This window comes from Argentina silus, assembly GCF_951799395.1.
Source record: "Argentina silus genome assembly, chromosome: 4".
NCBI lineage: Eukaryota > Metazoa > Chordata > Actinopteri > Argentiniformes > Argentinidae > Argentina > Argentina silus.
Genome location: NC_139658.1, coordinates 10,620,745 through 10,641,148, shown reverse-complemented (window position 1 = coordinate 10,641,148; position 20,404 = coordinate 10,620,745). Strand labels below are relative to the sequence as shown.

The 20,404-nt window shown below is 41.8% G+C and overlaps 1 protein-coding gene across 1 annotated transcript in view; it reads left to right on the top strand.

Annotated features, from left to right (window-relative positions):
* Positions 1-10,620: 10,620 nt before the first annotated feature.
* The window catches only part of csf1a (colony stimulating factor 1a (macrophage)), a gene marked incomplete at both ends in the record, with an annotated part of 28,368 nt that continues 18,584 nt past the window's right edge, over positions 10,621-20,404 (top strand). The window contains one exon of the mRNA XM_083667692.1: positions 10,621-10,653. Within this exon, the coding sequence (XP_083523818.1) occupies positions 10,621-10,653 (33 nt within the window). The remainder of the gene's footprint in view (positions 10,654-20,404) is intronic.

Genomic DNA, 20,404 nt, shown 5'->3' with positions numbered 1-20,404 from the left:
CGCTCTGGATAGGAGCGTCTGCTAAATGATTAAATGTTTGGGAAACTGGCCCATACAGATTAACAACGTTTTTGGGTACACCAGAATCCCCGGGCCCTCTTTACAAAGTACACAGTACCCAGAGTGAGGTCTAGAGACTTCCATTTGTTGACATTAGTGTAAAAGTGTAAAATGCTTTAATTTTGTATGTGTGATTTTGAATTTGTAACAACGCTATTATGTTAAAAAGATATTTAGGAAAAGTGAGGGAAGGAGATGTGGGTTTCAAAAAAGGAGTGAGCTTAGTTTAGGTAGGACACTCTCAGTCAGTGCTATAGTAGCTGTCTGTCAGATGACAGATCAGCTGTTTACAACCGACACAATCACATGTTACACAATGATATGGCGGCATATACACCTCTATGCAGCTTACAATATTGTTCCTGGTACTGTTGGTCATTAATGTGGTATGGGAGTGTGCTATTGTTTTTGTTCCCACCACCTCCCCCAGTTCCCACCTGCTTTGGTTCTGTCTGTATCTATAAGAGGGTTGAGAGATGTATTGGCTTCCTGCCATGTAATATACATGTATGTTTATAACTCCCAGACAGGGAGCTCTCAAAAGAGGTGAGTGTCGTGTGTGTGACGTGAGTGTTGATTGTTTGTATCATCCTTATGCTGGTGCATTCCTCAGAAACCAAACTGGCTAGGTTTAGACCGTAGGTTTTCGGGCCGATGGAGAGCAGAGAGTGGGAATCCCAGATCAAGTCACGCAACGTTAGGTAGACCTACACACAGTTGTTTCGCGGGTGATCAGCTTGAATGATGGGTGCGTGTAATCAGCTACAGTATATGGTTGTACTATGCAGACCGTGGCGTGTGCAATGTGAAGTTGGAGCTAGATAGCCATTCTATGTAGACAGACACGATTATTTAGGACTATGCTTTGGCACCATCAACATTAAAGTAAGAAACTGCAATTTATTTTTAAGCACCAGAGAAGCAGGAAATATTGAGTTGTTGTTTAGATATGAAGCTAGGCTTCATCCCTCGCACCGGACGATTCCCTTGTCCAATAGCTACTGTATTGCGTCACTGTGAACTCAGGCTGCTGAGTAGTGGACTGCATGAAACCTCCGAAACACGGTGGAGGGCCCGCAAACTGTAGTCAGTCACCCCTGGTCCACTGTAGGGAGAGACTTTGCACATGTGCCACTACTCTGTATAAAGCATCAGGGTCCCCACTCATTCCTCAAGAGGCAGCCTACCTGCAGTGACAGCCGCCATGGCGGGGTCGCAGGGTCTGCCTGGTCTGAAGGTGGGGCTGACCTGCCTGTGAGAGTTTGGCAACAATGTATTTTTTTGTCGAAACCTTTGTTTGCAGAAGCTCCTCTCACCAAAGGCCCATGCACACTCAGGGGCTAACAGTGTTTGGGGGCTTGTGAATTACCTCGCGCTAGGCATGTGGCTCCTTCCTCCGAGACCCTCACGATGGGATGGGGGAGGTCCCAGCAGAGCAAGAGGCAGAGACCCATGTCCCCAGGGTGTCCTTAGGACCAGGGAGTCCCACAGGTCCTTAGCCTACACTGCCAAGTAGACAGAGAGGACGGTTGTGGAGCTGATGGAGCATGTTGCCTGGACAGCAGCTCTGTAAATCCTGTCGTGAAGCTCTGTAAAGCTTGTCCTCTCAAGCTTCAGGATGGCCATGGTGGAGGAGGAGGAACTCAGCCAAGCTCTCTATGGGAGGATGTTCTAGCTCACTAACTCTGCATCACTCATGTCTATGACAATGGCGGTGGAGAGGGGCTTTAACCCACGTAGACTGAACCAATAAAAGGCAATCTGGGTCATGTGTGTGGATGGGGAATCACCTGCAAAGTTTTTTTAAACTACAACTAAAATGAATAACAATAAATATATGTTATTATATTTATTTTTGTGGGCGGAGGGGGGGGGGGGGGACAGGAAGCTCAACATAGTAACCCACACTTGACTGATGAAAATCTCACAGAGCCTCCACTATTACAAGAGCCTTTTTTAATCTGTTTCTCTGTCACTGATCGGATTACCCCAAAGCATCTGCAAAGCCAGTGGGAACTTCTTTTGCTGATCTGAAATTGTATTTTGGTGACAAAATTGATTGATTTGAACAATATTGAAAGTACCTAATGAAATGTTCTTTTCCTTCCTTGAAGTATAACAGATCCCCTTACTATCCCATGGCTCCATAAAGAGGGAATGGAGGCCCTGCTGATTACATATTTTTCAGATCTGTTCAGAGACAGGCAATCGACAGTGGTTCCAAGGAGCTTTGGACTGCCTTGAACAATATGGCCGATTTGGTGAGGAAAGCCCACAGGGTGGCTTGACAAGCGGAGCAGGACTGACTGGTAAAGAATGGCGCCCCCCCCTGGTGTCTGGGTTGTCTAGAATTTGGACATGTGCTGAATCTGTGCCGAGAACAGGAAGGGGCTGGGGTTCAGCAAGGAGACCAGGGCCTTCTCAGTGGATTATGTGATGTGGACCAGAAGCTTTCAGCTTATTCAGATTTCAGCAGCGGTTGAGAGACAAGGGAAAGCCTGCTGGAGCAGGAAGTTGCTCTTCAGCGAGCACAACAGAAAACTGCCTAAACGGAGAAACAATGGAGGATGACACTACAAAACCTGCAGGCGTTACAGAAGGTAGAGAGAAGCACACAATTGGAGGAAGCTGAAGACCTAACTGTTAGGGTAAGGGATAGAGAGAGAGAGAGAGAAATCAAGCATGTTTGTGATGAAAGCAGTGTGCATGCTGTAAACCTGTGAACTCTGCGGGACAGAAGCACAGACCGTCATAAAATTCATAAAAACCAACACCAGATTCTGAGTCTCCTATCATTTTAAATCTTACATTGCCAAGAAAATGATGTCGCTGGCAAAGAAAAATTGGGATTTATAAATGTTACAGTTTTTCTTGTTTGCTTAAACACATTTGTCGATTCTGTCACATTTTCAAAACAATTAACACAGGCTGAAACAGAAGCTGACTGGGCAAAATGACACATTTTGTTTGCAACATGCTCTAACACTCACAAAACCTTAAAAATATGCAACAAAAGCAAATATTTCCATCAAACAACACAACTTGTGGTCAAATTAATATATTCTTTCAATCAATCATTACACAATGGACAACAAAATACAGCTATCAATATGAACCGGTTCAGCCTTAATTTGTGCTATATGTGCCTGTGTCATTTGTTGATACTTTATGGTTATAGTATGTGCCAAAAAAGGCAAGCAAGCATATCACAGCATGAATTGTATTCTTTTCTCCAAAGATGATTTTACTAGAGATAACAAACCTTGCTACACTCTGCACCTGCACTTTTTACACTTTTTTGAGATGCCCTGTTGAAATACTTAAAAAAAAGAGACATTTTCTAAGAAGGTTTTCTTCATTCATTTTATTCTTGTGTGCAGGTCTTTTCGTGCCCATGAACTGTCGTTGACATATAAGACCTACAGTAAGATATAGACTAGACAAATTCGGACATTCATTATGGTACAGCTTTTGTGCTGCATTCTTTCTTCACCAAAGAACCAATAAAGAATTTCACCCAAAATCAGAAATACTCAGATTTTTCCATTTCATTCTTTTTTCCATACTTTTCAAACTCAAATTAATACAAAATAAATACACATAAAAGCAACCAAAGGAAGCGTATGGGTGGAAATATCCAAAAAACAAAATAAAGAGTTGAAATACTCAGAACGCAAGGCGAGAGCAGTGGAAGGCAACATTGTCCCAAATGATGACATACAGAGTCATGCCAGGCCACAACAGCCCTCTCTCTTCAGGTGGAACCAGTCTTTCATTCAGTGCATCAAGAAATGTGATGAGGCGTTCTGTATTGTATGGGCCGATAGTTGGTATGTGGCAAAGGACACCATCATTGGAGATGGCAGCACACATGGTGATATTGGCGCAACTCTGACCCGGCACTGTAACAGTGGCCCTCTACCCAATGATGTTCCTCCCGTGTCTCCTCACTTTAGAGCGGTTGAAGCTGGCTTCATCCACATAAATGAATGTGATGTGCCCCTTCAGCTTCAAGCTCCATTATTATCTAAGAAAAAAGCAAATTCATAAAGCAAATTATTTCAGTTGCATGTAACTGTATGGTATGACAAGGCATTACAATAACAAATCCTTACCGGCACATATTGGAGTCTTGCCTCCTTCACGAGTTTCATTGGAATGGAACTCTGTACAGCTGCTTCATTCCGACATGGTTTCATGTAAGGACTTGATCAATAGTAGCCAAACTCACACTGTTGATATTTCTAAATGCTCCCTGATCTGCAATTACTGCTGCCTGGATTTCACACAGTCTGATCGCATTATTTGCCATGACCATATCTACAATGGCAGCCTCCTGTTCAGCACTAAAGGTCTTTCCTCTGCCACTACAATGTGTGGTAGTCTGTGGATTCTATAAAGTAAACGCAAAAAGCATGTCAAAATTGACATTATGACAGTCACATAAATGGGATTGATAAAACAACTGCGTTACTGTAGACACAGTTTGTTCTGCCAATAGGGCAATACAGTAAAGCTGAAATACACAGTGGTATACAGTAACATTGTGACTTTCCTATTGTCATTCTGAGAAAAAGTCTGATAATAGATGCCACAGTGCTCCGACTCAGAATGGGCTGGACCCTTTGTCCAGCCTCTCTAAAGGACAAGCCATGATTGATGACATGGCCAATAATTGTTGCCTGAATTTCATTTGAAACTTGAGCTCTATTTTATCGTCTTGCTGCGGCTCCTCCACCACGCATGCAAACTCCTCTTCCTCAGGCCCTTCTGCCATGGCCTCTTACTTTCCTCACGTGCCTTTGGCCTCTTTGATCCATGCTTGCAAATAGCAACACAGAGGTAGCATCTTTCATAGATGGATAAGGACTGATTGCTGATTGAAGAGTTGTGCAAAGGAGTTTCACACAGGTGCATTAGAGATTCAGAATTATGCAAGTCATTTCTATCAGCTGTGAATAGATTTTCCTTTCGTTTAACACAGTTAATCCAATAGAGTCTTTCTATGAGATCTGTGTTAACTGTTTTGAAAAAGGGTGTGAAAAATGTGTGAAACCAATGAAAAAGTGTTAACACATTTGCAAGAGAAGACTTATGCTGTGCTGAAGAAGGTGATGATGAAGATCAAGTGGATCCCAGTTTCATTAAGCGTGTCTTAGCAATTGAAAAAAAACTGTATTGGACACCATCTGGGAGTCGTAGACAAGGGCCAGGTGGTCCAAAATTGCCCTGATTGACCAGGTCAGCAAACTGGAGATGGTGCCAGAGAGTAAGGACAGCCAATGTCTGACTGGTGAATACTGTTATCTTCTAGATGTGAGCTGCCAAACTGATGTGTTCTCAATGGTAGATGAGATGAGCCAAACAGATTCACCAGCCCTTAGCATTATTAGTAGCCAGACAGGTGGAGTTGATGCATCTTGCCCAGTAGACTATGGTCATGTTGAGACTAATCCAGTGCCAAGGAGACGGTCCACGGCACTGAAGAGGAAGCCTGGCGGTGGAATCCAGAATGGAAGACTGACTGTAGCAGGTCCAAAATGAAGGAGACCTCTCAAAACTCTCAGAAAACCCACACCATGGTCAAGTGAGGTCAAGTTACCCCTAAGTTATGCTTTGTGTGAGCTAGGCCTTGCATTTGAAGTTTACAGTTACTATTAAACTCTTAGTTTCCAATAAATACACCAGCAAGCCTGGTTTTACACCTTGCCTCTGTGTGTTGAGCCTCTGTAATTGTCTCTCATCACTACACTCCTTTCTGCCAAACCCTAAGCCTGGCTGAAGATTGTCACAGACGCTTCCTTGAATCAACTTTTAATAATTAATATTCATAATTGTGTGTCAACAATCATAAATATAGGCATTGTGATGGCTGGGTACAGTAGGTTTAAGGTATTGCCGGGTGAGGAGACAGCCATTTGATGTCATAGGTACAGGGATAACTGTAAAGTGAAGGCCAGTGTGTCAATCAGTGATTCCTAGTTTGGAAAGCTAGTGTTGCACGGTATACCAGTACTTTGATACTACCGTAAACAGAACAGGTACTGGTAGGACTGAAGGTATCTAAACAGAAACTTCACATTTTCCGTGAATTTGTTGTGAAATTTCAGTGTCAATGCATAATTTATATGAGTTTAGAAACTCAAACCACAAGAGGGTGCCATATGTCCAGTAAGCAACGCGTGGCGCCAAATCTTGTGTGTGTGGGTTTGTGTGAGGCTGTTGGTACGTGAGAAGAGGAGAAGAACAACAAGACGGCGTGACCAAGAGCGCAGCATGGCAGCCACAAATTATGTCCCTGTCCCAACTATTCTTGTGAACAAGAAGGGCAGCCGAAGTGAGATATGGCGCTATTTGCCCTACAGAGAAAATTCTGAGGGACAACCGATAGACCTCACAAAGCCTGTGTGCAAAAAAGTACAGCACCTGTCTAGTAGGCATCCCACACTCTTCAAAGAGTTCAAACAGCAGCAGGTTAGCGAGCTAGTGGCTAGCTAGGTAGACTTGATGAAATTAACATACATACAAAATGTAGATATATTTGTTATGAGTTGATTGTTTTGGGCTACATTTTGAATAAATAGCATAACTTAGCGGCATCCATTTGAAGGAGAAAATACAGACACGTTGCCAACGAACAGCTAGCTACTGCATGTGAAGTAGTGTAGCCAATGTAGTGTTGGAAAGGCTGTAAAATAATGGGAAAAAAATATTACTCTCATATAATGTCAGTAATTTGTATATCAAGATTGAAAGTTGTTAAGTATACATTCGTAATTCGTTATTTACTATGCAAGTCAGCTAATGTGTTAAGTTTCAACCATAGTAATGGGCAATCTACATTAAAACAATGCAAACTACATTTCACATCTGTGAATCAAATACATCTTAGTTAATTCAAAAACAGTATTGATCTCTTTGTAGGTGTTAAATTATTGTCAGTGTTATTGTGAGTAAGTACCATATCCAAACCAAACCTCATTATAGATTTCCCATCCCTCTCTTGAACAGAAATTGGCATCTGTGAGTGAGGGAGAGACCCCTACAGTGAGGCCTACCCTTGAAGCTGTAATTCACCAGCAAAGAAAATATGAGAGAAACTCAAAAGAAGCAAAATGAGTGAACAGATCAGTGGCGGAGTTGATATCTTGATGAGGCGCCAGTATACACTGTTGAAAAAAGTGGGTTCAGGCAACTTGTGCAGCAGCTGGACAGAAGGTATGATCTGCCAGGTAGAAACTACTTAATGTTCACAGAAATATTCAAACTCTACTCTAAGAAGTTTAATTAGAACTGAAAAAAAACATTATTTTCATACACAACTGATCTCTGGACAAGTAAGGCACCAGACTCTTACATGGCTGTTACTCTTCAGGTTATCACAGAGTCATGGGACATGCACGGCTGGTGTCTTGGATGCTCTGCTTTGAACTCAGACCATACAGCTGGGAGTCTGAATGAGGCACTGGAGGACATTGTTCAGAATTCATTGAATTTAACCACAGACAATGACTCGAGCAGCTATAAAGCCTTTGATGCATACACCTGGATTCCATGTTTAGGGCACAACCTACTCCGAGCAGTCAACAAATCCACTGAAACATACTCAGTTTGCCATCAACAGGTCATCACAGATGACAAGACCACTAAAAACATATAGGCTGACTTGGAGTTCCCTCAGCACAAACTGTTACAGAATGAGCCCACACGTTGGAACTCCAAATATGAGATGGTGGAGCGCTTCCATGAACAGCTTGCTGCCATCTCATCTGTGTAGAGAACCACAAAAAGTGGCACCTCATGCCCAAGGATACTGACATCATCACATTCCACTGAGCACGTTCGCAGGTGCATTAAGTGGAGAGAAAGACCCAACCCTCTCTTCTGTTCTTCCCCTGACTAGACGATTGTTAACCCTTTAATTTACAGGTCCCTAATTACCAGTTATTTACCAAGAATGTAGAGGGTAACAATAACAATTAATGGGTAAGTATATAATGATTAGGTTAGTAACTACTTAGAATTTACCTTGTAGGTACATGTAAATACTGATATTTTGAGAGTAGACGGAAACAATTTAGATTAGTGGAAGGTAAATACTGATGGAATGCTTAACATGTACATGGAAATTACCACTGTCATTCTGGGCACAATAAAGTACCCAAGGATATGTTTGTAAGGAATGACTAAATACTGGTTTTCTGGTTCTACCTGAGAACATCTGCAATGTTCGTTCGTGGTTATGTGTGAGGTAAGACAAAAGCAATTAGTGAGTGTTTACTGGGGAACTACTCAACCTTCCCAAGACAGGACTAAAACCAAAGTTATGGTGTACACAGAACATTCTTAGCATTCTCAGGTACAGTAGGTTATACACAGTTACCTTGATTTGCCAATGATACTCCAAAAGTATCCTGATCCGTGGTGTTGTCTGATGATATGACGTGTAAATACTATGGTGTTACCCTTCAAGTCATTCTTAAATACCAGGAATCTATGCAATAACTGGACTATATTAAAGTGTTGTCTGTTCCCCTCTATAGACTACAGGTCTACTAGTCAGTGTTTTTTGCATGAGTTTCTGTGTTACAAATTAACTTAAAATGATGCATGTCTGTATGCATTCCATATTTTACAGTAGAGTAATGGATTCTATTGATTTTGAGTAATTGAACAAATACAACATTAAACAAGTGTACAGTAAACATGATGTAGCGCCCCTCCTTGTGTGAATGGGTGACAATTCTTGAAATGGAACTGAGAAGTGCTGAACGTGTAGTGCTTATTTCATTCGTGATCAGACTTCAAGCAGCTTTGTGTTTATTTGAAGGCAGTCCATGTATTTGATGTAGGCTGAATAGTTACTGGAACTTGTAGTGCTTATTTGATAAATTTTCAAGGATTTGACAGTATTATTTGAAAACAGTCAATTTGCCAAAAGATGCGGTCTGAGGTGCGTTTTTAATGATCACAAACTATCACTTCAGCCGCACCATCACAAGATGAATCGTGTGTCATCTTGAAACTCTGAACAATCTGTATGGCAAGATGCATCATTCACCCAAGTTTTGTCAAAATTGTCCCAGTGTTGTCGGAGATAAAGCATATGACATGAACAGACAGAATGTTGTGACATACGAACGGACAGAGAATCCTTAGTCCCCTCCCCATTTTCATTGTGGGGGACAATGATTGTTTTCATGAATGCATTTATTCCTCATTCCAAGTTATTCACTCATGGAGCCGTCTTAATTAATTTTTAATTTTTTACCTTATTTTCATATCTAATGATGAAGTTAATATACATGTAAACAACTGAATAAATGTGAATGTAAAGAAAAAAAGACACTGAAGTACTGTTTTCTATGGGACAAGTGAGCCACTTGGATGTAGTTGGTGAAATCGAGGTGACATTATGGCGCCCCCTACTTACCACCTATCCAGGTAAACACTCACTGCACACTTTATTAGGAACACTATACTAATACTGGGTAGGGCCTCCCTTTGCTCCTCAATTCTTCGTGGCATTGATTCCACAAGATGTTGGAAACATTCCTTTGAGATTCTGGTCCATGATGACATGATTGCATCATGCAATTCCTGCAAATTTTTCAGGTGCACTTTCAAGCTGTGAATCTCCCGTTCTACCACATCCCAAAGATGTTCTATTGGATTCAGATGTGGTGACTAGGAAGGCTACTGAAGAACACTGAACTCATTGTCATGTTCATGAAACCAGTTTGAGACGACTTTTGCTTTGTGGCATGGTGCATTATCATGCTGGAAGTAGCCATTAGAAGATGGGTAAATTGTGGCCATGAAGGGATGCAACAATGCTCAAATAGGCTGTAGCATTCAAGCGATGATTAATGGGTATTAACAGGCCCAAAGTGTGCCAAGAAAACATTCCTCACACCATAACACCACCTCCACCATGAGAAAGTGTACAGGTGTTCCTAATAAAGTGCGCAGTGAGTGTAAATAAATCATTCATCCTGTGCCTTGAAAAGATTTATAGGCCACTTAAGAGACTCAAAGAGTGCTCAAACCGTGCCTGGGACTACATTAGCGTTAATCTGAGAGGGCTATTTTACAACAGCATACCGTATCATCAACAGCATGCACTTTTATGATTGCCACACAGGAATGTATCCATGTGGAGAAGAAAAGTGGAGCATTCCCCTAAAAAACACAAAAGAGAGAGAGAAAGACAGCAAGAGAGAGAGAGAGTGAGTCAGAAGGAGAAGGAGAGAAAGAGGAGGTCTTTAATACTCAGCCCCTCAACAGAGTACCAGTGAGGAGAGGCGGTCACACACACCCACACCCTCACTCCCTCACACATACACACACTCACACACTCAAGACAGAGATGGCTAGGCAGCTCTGACTATTGAACCTCTTGTTAGTCCATGCTCGGACATCGACCGGTCCATGCTCTCCCTCTCTCCATCGCCCAGACTCTCAAGTGTGAAATAATCCTATCTTCGGCAGAGACAGGAACTCTGCTCCAATGACTCTAAAAGTGGACTTTACTATTTTCTACTTGCCCAGGTCAGCCAGATGAACACACACAAACCAGCCCACAAAGCCAAGGTAGGTTATGTACTGCGCCACACTCATCCGCCTGACTTGATTGTGCATGTAATTCCAGTGCATACTACACTATGGACATCTCTTTCAGTATCATACAGTCCTGTACAGTATGTGCCCACTATCAATAAGGGGTTTGGGTTGAGAGTAAAATAGTGCTATTTTGTCATGATGATCATAGACATCTCACATTTTTATTCCGAAATAAGATAATTGGTCATTTGAGCTTGGCTTATGATGCGTCAGGTTTTGCAAAAATGAAGCAACAGCACACTGGAATTTTGTTTGCTCCACATAATTTAATGGACCTTAAAAAAAACTACAGACCTTCAACGTTTACAGAGAGAGTAACGTTTTTCGTACTTTTTGAGGTTTTCTTTCCCGGCACCTGGAGCAGCATAAGGTGTGCTAACTTTGTTGTGTAAGATTATGAACAGGTCTCACACAGTGTGTGAGAAGTGTGTTGTTCAGTAGTGGCACATCAATAAAGCCATTAGCACAGGTGCAAATGTGACACTGAATTAGTTATAGAGCTGTGTGTCATCTGAGCATAGTAGGCAAACAAAAGCAGAAATAAGTGTTTACTAAGGAAACACATGAGCAACAGATCACTTACACATACAGCTGTGGTGTGTTAAGGAAGCGTGAATAGTTGGAAGCATGTTTCATTTATGAAATGAACACTGCGAGTCATGCGTTCATCAAACGACTTCTGTGACGCAGCTAGAACACACTGTACGCGCCCAGATCAACTGAAATGTTCATTCTCTGGCTGTCTATTTTTAATGTCTCTTTTTGACTTTGTTTGCTCAGCTTGACAGGGAGGTCTCTTGTGGTTCTTTTTTTTCTGATTGTGTTTCAACTGCTGGTCTATATAGAGTGTTGTAGGTATGTGCTGTAATGTGTTGCAATGACAAACTATAAATCATTAGGGTGTGTGTAAGCTCTCGAGACCAGGCTGAGGGCAGAGGCAGGCAGCCAGACAGAGCTCCAGTCAATGGGATTACTGATACAATTATGATTTGTGATATCCTGCACAGGACTTTTAAGTCTAATATTTAACATTCTCTATATTAAAATGGTGTTATGCCTGCCTGCTGAAATCCAGCTATTGTTGTATGAAAATAACTATGTTCCTTTTCGGGAGGCAGATGCACAAGTGCTGCCAGATTTTGCGAAGTGCCTGTTGAGTTTATGGGGTATTGAAATGCAAATTGTTGCTTTAGCTAGTCTACTCGCAAGAGCACACAAAGACTTCCAAAACTGGGAATGAGAACAGCTGAACCCAGACAGGAAAACAATCTATATCCAATAACCTAACTACATTAACAGTTATGAAACAAGCTGCTTATCCTGGCTATTGCTACTGTGTCTGAATGTGTTAATGCTGAATCACATTCTGCCAGTAAAACATTGTTGGCTGACACGTGTCTTAGGAAAGATGACTAAGAACCACATGATAGACTGAGTCCTTTCTTCTCCTCCCTCTCTCTTTCTCTCGCACTCCCTACACTGTGTAATGAGTTATTTGGCATTGACTGGTGTGTGAACGCTAGCGCAAGCCTACCCTCTGAATCACTGTGTCAACCTGACAGAAGTGTCACGAATTGACTTGGGACTGTCTGTTATATTTGGTAACACAATCTGACATGTTTCTCAATCTGTCTATCAATCTATATGTATACTCTCCCAAAATATTGCTAAAAATAGGCACTGGAATGAATGAATGATTAGAATTAAAGATTAGGCTTAATAATGTATATCGATGACAACCAACCAACCTACCATCTTGCTATAGATGCTATGTTTATCCCACTAAATAGTCAAGATGTATTTGATTGATATGTTATTGTAGCTATATACTTGTGATGGGATATTACCTTGTTCAAATACACAATGTAAAAAACTTGAGAGTAATTGAGGCTCATTTGATATAGCTTTGAGTTTGCACTTTTGGGACTATTCTATTAGCTCCAATGGATCATGCAGGCAAACTAAATCAAGCACAACTTGAGTATTCCAAAGTGTTTACAATTACATTTTTGGCATTTAAATACGTGAATCATCTATCCATCAGTCATCATAAGAAAAATTAAAGTAATCTATGCTAGGACCAGGGGCTATTGGCAGTCACAATGCTAAAAGAAGGAAGAATTACTTTTTATAATTTTTTGTATTAATTTATTTACAGTAGAGAAACTGTACAGGGGGGTAGTGGGGATGAAGAGGTCTTTAGGAGGGACAGTTAAGCCTGAAGAGATGGGTCTTCAATCTACGACGGAAGATAAGTAGTGACTCTGCAGTTCTGACAGCAGTGGGAAGCTCGTTCCACCAGCAGGGCGCCAGGACAGTGAAAAGCTGTGACCGAGTAGCACGACTGCTGCATCCACGCAGAGCTGGCAGAGCCAGGCAGCCAGCTGAGGTGGAAGAGTGGAGTGAAGGGGCAGGCAGGGGTTTGGGGACTGACCATTGCTTGCAAGTAGGGAGGGGCTGTTCCCTTTGCCGCCGGGTCGGCGAGCACCAGGGTCTTGAATCTGATGCGAGCTGCTACCGGGAGCCAGTGAAGGGTGCAAAGGAGGGGGGTGACAACATGGGAAAATTTGGGGAGATTGAACACCAGACGGGGGCCAGCATTCTGGATGAGCTGCAGAGGTCTGATGGCAGAAGCGGGGAGCCCGGCCAACAGTGCGTTGCAGTAGTCAAAGCGAGAGATCACAAGTGTCTGGACCAAGAGTTGTGCTGCTTCTCTGGTGAGGAATGGACGTATCCTTCTGATGTTGTAGAGGAAGAATCTACAGGAGCGTGCTGTCGCTGTGATATTCACCACACAGGATAAGTGGATAAGTTGGATAAGTCTTGGAGAGGGCAGGCTTTCCCAGGGAGGAAGAGCAGCTCAGTCTTGTTAAGATTGAGCTTGAGGTGGTGGGCTGACATCCAAGCAGAAATGTCTGCAAGACACGCAGAGACATGTGTTGCCATCTGTGAGTCAGAGGGGGGGGGAAGAGAGAAAAATGTGAGTGTCATCTGCGTAGCAGTGGTAGGAGAAATCATGTGAGGAAATTACTGAGCCAAGAGATTTGGTATAGAGGGAGAACAGTAAGGGCCCTAGGACAGAGCCCTGGGGGACCCCAGTGGTGAGGGCACATGGAGAGGACAGCGATCCTCTCGATGTCACCTGGCAAGAGCGATCGACCAGGTAGGATGCAAACCAGGAGAGTGCAGAGCCAGAGATGCCCAGTTCTGAGAGGGTGGAGAGAAGGATTGGGTGGTATACTGTGTTGAATGCAGCAGAAAGGTCCAGAAGAATGAGAACAGAGGAGAGGGAGGAAGCTCAAGCAGAGTGGAGGACCTCCGTGACAGTAAGGAGAGCAGTCTCAGTAGAGTGCCCAGCCTTAAAGCCAGATTGGTGAGGGTCAAGGAGGTTGTTCTGAAGGAGATAGTGAGACAGTTGGTTAGAAACAGCACATTCAAGGGTTTTAGATAAGAAAGAGAGAAGGGATACAGGTCTGTAGTTATGGACAGCAGACAGGTCAAGAGTTGGTTTCTTGAGAAGAGGCTTGACTCTGGTTGTCTTAAAGGCAGCTGGGACAGATCCTGTGGATAGAGAGGAATTGATTATGGTGGTAAGGAACGGAAAGAGGTCTTGGGAGATGGATTGGAGAAAGGGGGAGGGGATAGGATCGAAGGGGCAGGTGGTTGCCCGCTTGGATGTGACTAGTTTTAGACTATCATCAGAGGAGAGGGGGGAAAGAGCTGATAAACCAAAGACCAAGTGTAGCACAGTGGGTTTGGGAGGAGTGGTAGCAGTGTTGGCGAGAGGTCTAGAGAAAGAGCTGCTAATGTCATCAACCTTCTTTTCAAAGTAGGTGACCAAGTCATCCGTAGACAAGGAGGAGGGAGGAGGGGGAGGAGGTGGGTTGAGGAGTGAGGAAAATGTGGAGAACACATCTTGGGTCAGAGGCAGATGATTGAATTTTGGAATGGTAGTAAGAAGCTTTAGCAGCTAATGCAGATGAGGTGTAGTTGGGGAGGAGAGAGAGAGAAGGTTTTAGATCATCATGGAGGCCAGTTTTTCTCCATTTCCTTTCAGCTGCCCGAAGCCCTATTCTACAAGCTTAAAGGGTTTCAGACAGCCAAGGAGCGCGTGGAGAGGATCGTGCTGGCCTTGAGGTCAGTGGACAGAGAGAGTCGAAGGATGAGTAAAGAGTGGACAAGAGGGTGGAGGAGGCTGCATCAGTGGATAGAAGGGAGAAGGATTCAACAGAAGTTAGGAAGGATAAGACAGAGGAAGAGAGAGCGGTGAGGGAGAGGGTATGCAGGTTGCGACGAGAGGATACAGTGTGGGTAGAGACTGACTGGGAGAGGGTGGATTTGAGGGGAAGGGAGAAGGATACAAAATGATGACCAGAAACTGGAAGAGGGGTGACAGTAAGGTTGGGGGTATGGGAGGATCTGGTGAAGTCGAGCTGATAGCCCTCCTTATGAGTCGGAGGAATGTGACACAGGGTAATGCTGAAGGAGGAGAGAAGGTCAAGTACTCCAGATGAGCGACGTTTCTCTGACTGGATGTTGAAGTCACCCAGTAGTGAGAGCGATGTGCTGTCCTCAGGGAAGAAGCTGAGAAGGACATCCATCTCATCTAAGAAGTTGCCAAGCTGACCTAGTGGACGATAGATAACGACAATGTGAAGTTTGACAGGGGAGGTGACAGAAAAAGCATGGAATTCAAAGGTGGATATGGACAGGTGTAACAGGGGAAGGACATTATGTGACCACTACGGTGCGATGAGGAGTCCTGTGCCTCCCCCTCAACCAGAGAGTCTAGGGGAATGAGAAAAGGAGTAGGCATCAGAGAGGGCTGCCGGAGTAGCTGTGTTTTCCAGTGTAATCCATGTCTCTGTGAGGGAAAGGAAGTGGAGGGCCATGAAGCAGGCGTAAGCTGAGATAGCCTCTGCTTTCCGGACCGCTGACTGGCAGTTCCAAAGTCCTCCTGTGACAGTGAGGTTGTGGTCAGTTGAGCATGGTGAGTAGATTAGATTGGAATGGTTGCGAGGGGAGGTGTAGCATCGATGTGTCCTCCTGAGGGATGAAATGGGGAGAAAGCACATTGTGATATTTGCTGGTATAGAGATAGAGGGTTTATGGGCAATACAAGATGTAAGTAGCACTCAATACACTCAGAGTAATGAAAAATAAACTAATAGAATAAAAATACTTAGTAGTTTGGCCTTTCTGTCAGGCCTTCATCGATGGACTCCACAGATTGACTCCTTCGTCTTCGTGTCAAGAGGTTGTCGCAGAGGCTGTCGCTTTTTGACTGTCAGGATAGAAATGCAAATTCTGTAATTGCTGATGACTTAGCAGGGTTGCAGCCCCTCCCACCTAACGATCAGTTAACGACCAGACAGGTTTCATCACTCAATCCAAATGTATTTAGTCCTAGTCCAAGGTGAGTAGGAGTTAAATACCTTGCAGAATAGTTTCAGGCCTTCCCTCTGGAGATTGACAGCAATTGACTTCAAACAGATAGCTTTCAACAGAAACTAGGTCCCAGAACTTCAGGTAGGATAGCCACAGCAAAGAAAAATGGTGCTGCAACCTTACTGGGAGGATTATTACTGCCATGACCTTACAGCAACCTCAGCTGCACAATACACACTCAGACTCGTGCACTGAAACCATGTGCAAAGACTGTTTTGGTAAATTGGTATTTAACCAATTTAATAAAGGTGCGTCTGCTCCGACCAATATAAATTTAGCACCAATATAGGTGGGGCAGTAAATGGGAGTATCGGTGGACTTGTCAAGGTGAGTGGGCAAATTATTCATTCCATGTTCAATAATTACCGATAGGCAAAAACAGACACTTACTTGATCATAACGGGTACAGCAGTTGTTGGGATAATCCCTAATACCACCAGTACATCCTCTACAAATACAGTATGTGGAGTAAATTGGCCTAGTGTTTATTCTCACATTCTAAAATTCTGTGAGCTATGTTACCTTATACGAATGACCAATGTTGTCTCCGCTCTCTGTGCCAATTACTAAAGAAATCATGCAAACATATGGTATGATATCAAATAGTATAATATCTTAAACATTGTACTGTATAGATTATAGGAAAATATGCATACAGTACTTACTAGGAAATAAGTTTGGAGAGCCTTTACACACAAACTGAAAAGTTAGTTGTTAGACACACCCTGAAAGTTGTCAAATTTCACTTCTTCAATCCATGGTAATATTGATAATATAAACTACCATACAATAGGCCTACTGTATGTAAGTCTACCTCCCACACTGCATGGTCATTACCACTGATCACTGGAACTGTGCTCATCGCTGTCTTAACAGGTTCAAACAACCGTGTTTATGTATCCTCTCCAAAATGATCCTGAAATGTATTTATTTTTACGTTGAATATTATTATTCTATTCCACTATTGCCAGTGACCCTAGGTTTACAGTACTGTAATTATAACCATACAGTTGTGACGGCGTATACAAAGAGGAAACAAAAATGTATTAGTAGAGGCAACTGAAGTAAGACAGGAGTGAAGTATGAGACGAAGACTGGCCAGGACATCTTTGTCTCATATTCAATTATCTCCACCTACTGCACAGCACAGTTTTAGCAGAAACAATTTAGAGTCCCTAGTGTCTCTGTTTGACCTGTCTACTCTCTTTCTCAATTGGTTTTTTTTAAATATTATTTAGCCTAATTTGTGGTGTGTGTGATGTGGTGTGTGTGACTTTGTGAGAAGATAAAATAATTTCAAATTAAATGTACAGTCATAGTTTTTTTGTATTCATTTTTGTATTGACTTTGATGCATAGGAATGTCTCTGTGTCAGTGCAGCTGGAATTGTTTCTCCATGTCTTCTTTCTCTTGTGTACTGTAAACCAGCATAGTTGAGAAATAATATACTGGCATCCTTTTCTAAAAATGAATTGGCAATACCATCATGTTGGTGAAATGATCTGTAGCTTGTTCAATCAATCATTTCAAGTCAGTAGCAACATGACAGGTCAACACTTTATAATAATAATAATAATAATAATGCATTTATTTTGCTTTTCTCACTACTCAGATACATGACATTCCATGGAAAGAAGTAAAACAAAAGGACAGTCAGTAAGAACTATAATAAAAATAGTTCAAGATTAAAAGCAAGTTTAAAAAGATAGATTTTGAGGGATGGTTTGAAGGAGGAGAGTTCTCAGGATTATTTGATGTGGTTTGGGAGACTGTTCCAAAGAGTGAAACTTTGACCCAGAACCAACAGTATAATTTGTCAGAGAAAATGGGCTGCTTGCAAGAATTACAGGATTTCAGGATTTCATAATCATCTTAACACACACACACACACACACACACACAAATCTTTCAAACCTACAGTATTACATAGAGTATGTCTCTTCAACAGAATTCTAGTCATGTCATTTGTAATTGTATTACCATGTGGGCATGAAAGACTACACTGTGCCTGCAATTTTGTACTAAGAAACACATTTAGCTTACTTAACCATTTGATTTTAGATGGAGAAAAACTGTTAGACTTATTTGGTCTTCCTGCCGTATATAATTCAGGGGTCCACAACCCACAGACCTTGAGGGCCATCATGCCCTAGTAATTTCTTTTTAATTCTATAGGTCACCTCTATTAGAATCCCATTGGAATCGTATTGGAATATTTGTTTTCCTATAGGATAATCAAAAGTATAAATCCAATCAAAATCCTGTTGGGTTTTTTGGTTCCTATAGGTATGCAAAAGAGAAAAATGTCTGTTACGTTATGTTAATCGTAAATGGGCAATAAAACCCTAACCCTAACCCGTAATTGTAAATCTAGCTATCTATTCAAAAAAGCTGAATGTTTTGTTTTTCACCCTTGCCGTCACAAACATATGAACAGTGCCTTCGGAAAGTATTCAGACCCCTTCCCTTTTTCCAGATTTTGTTGTGTTAAAGACTTGATTTAAAATGGATTAAATTAAAAGAATTTGCCATCAATCCACACACAATACCCCAGAATGACAAAGCGAAAACAGGTTTTTAGAAATTTCTGTAAATTTATTCAAATTGAAATACAGAAATACCTCATGTACATAAGTATTCAGATCCTTTGCTATGACACTCTTAAAATTAGCTAAAATGTCATCAACAAATCACTCCATAAGTTTAACTGAGTCCATCTTAATGCAAGGATAATAGTTCATGTAATTTTGGAATTAATATCTTTCTTTTTATAGGGTCTCTGATTTGCATAGGAATCAATTACACACTGTGTGGATCAGGTTGTCATTACAAACTGAGTAAATGGAGAGGAACAAAACTGCTCAGGAATGCGACCCTGAGGCCTGGGCCAACTTAAAAAAATCTACAAAGTTGAATGGTGGAGAGGAAAAAGCACAGTCGATGGGACAACATCATCTCAGTCACTCTATAAAATAAAAGATAAAAAAGAATCCCTTAATGGAATATAATCTCTCTCATATCCATAATTGTGTTTGCAACAATGAAATCAAGTGATACAGCAAAGAAACTGGCTGGAAATGTGTTTATTTGGTTTTACTACAAAGCATTAAAGTTTGGTGCAAATCCAGCACATGCAATGCAGTTTTTGCACCATCTCTGAAGAATAGTGGTAGCTTGCATCATGTTATGGGTATGTTTGTCACCGGCAGGGATTGGGGAGTTTGTCAGGATCAAGAGAAAATTATGAAATTTGCTGAGTTGGTAATGACATCCTAATCTACACACTGTGTAATTGATTCCTAGAGACTCCTATATAAACAAAGATATTAATTCCAAAATTACATGAACTATTATCCTTGCATTAAGATGGACTCAATTCAACTTATAGAGTGATTGGTTGATTACATTTTTGCATTTTAGCTAATTTTAAGAGTGTCATAACAAAGGGTCTGAATACTTATGTACATGAGGTATTTCTGTATTTCAATTTGAATAAATTTACTCAAATTAAAAAAAAATTGTTTTCACTTTGTCATTCTGGGGTATTGTGTGTGGACTGATGGCAAATTATTTTAATTTAATCCATTGTGAAACCCATGTCCCCCTCCTTCCCTGACTTTTCCTAATTGTCTGTTTTTAACATAATAGTGTTGTAACAATTTCTAAAACGCACATAGAACAGAATCTGGAAGCATTTTCATGACTACCACAGCTTTTTATGATCCAACATTTCCAAGTCACGTCCTGAGGTGCGATAAACACCTGCTCCCAAAGGCATCCCCACAGTTTTGAAATTAATTGCTGACCCATTTCAACCGTAATGGTGATATCAGCAACATGGACAGTTATTTGTATGATCAAAGTGACGATTACATGTGAATAGAAGCCAGCGCAGTGCGCACCCAGCCTCCGAAGAAGACACACCCATATGTCGAAACAAGTATTTTCTCTCAGTCTATTTATACCTTCAATGAGCAGCATCCTATGATATCTCCCCCTGTGTGTGTATATAGGCTACTGTATTTGTGTCTGCATAAAGGCCAGTGATGTTGACAACAATACTGAAATTGGGCAGCCTAATGATGTGGATAATGGATAAGACAAACAATTTGCTCTGCTGTGAGTGTGTGTCTAGCAGGTTTATGAAATTGACCTTATAGTTATGAATGACTTACCCATTTTAACGTTAATGGTGATATCAGAAACATCGGCAGACCGACAATAAGTTATGTGCATGATCAAAGTGATTACATGTGAATAGAAGCCTGGCAGT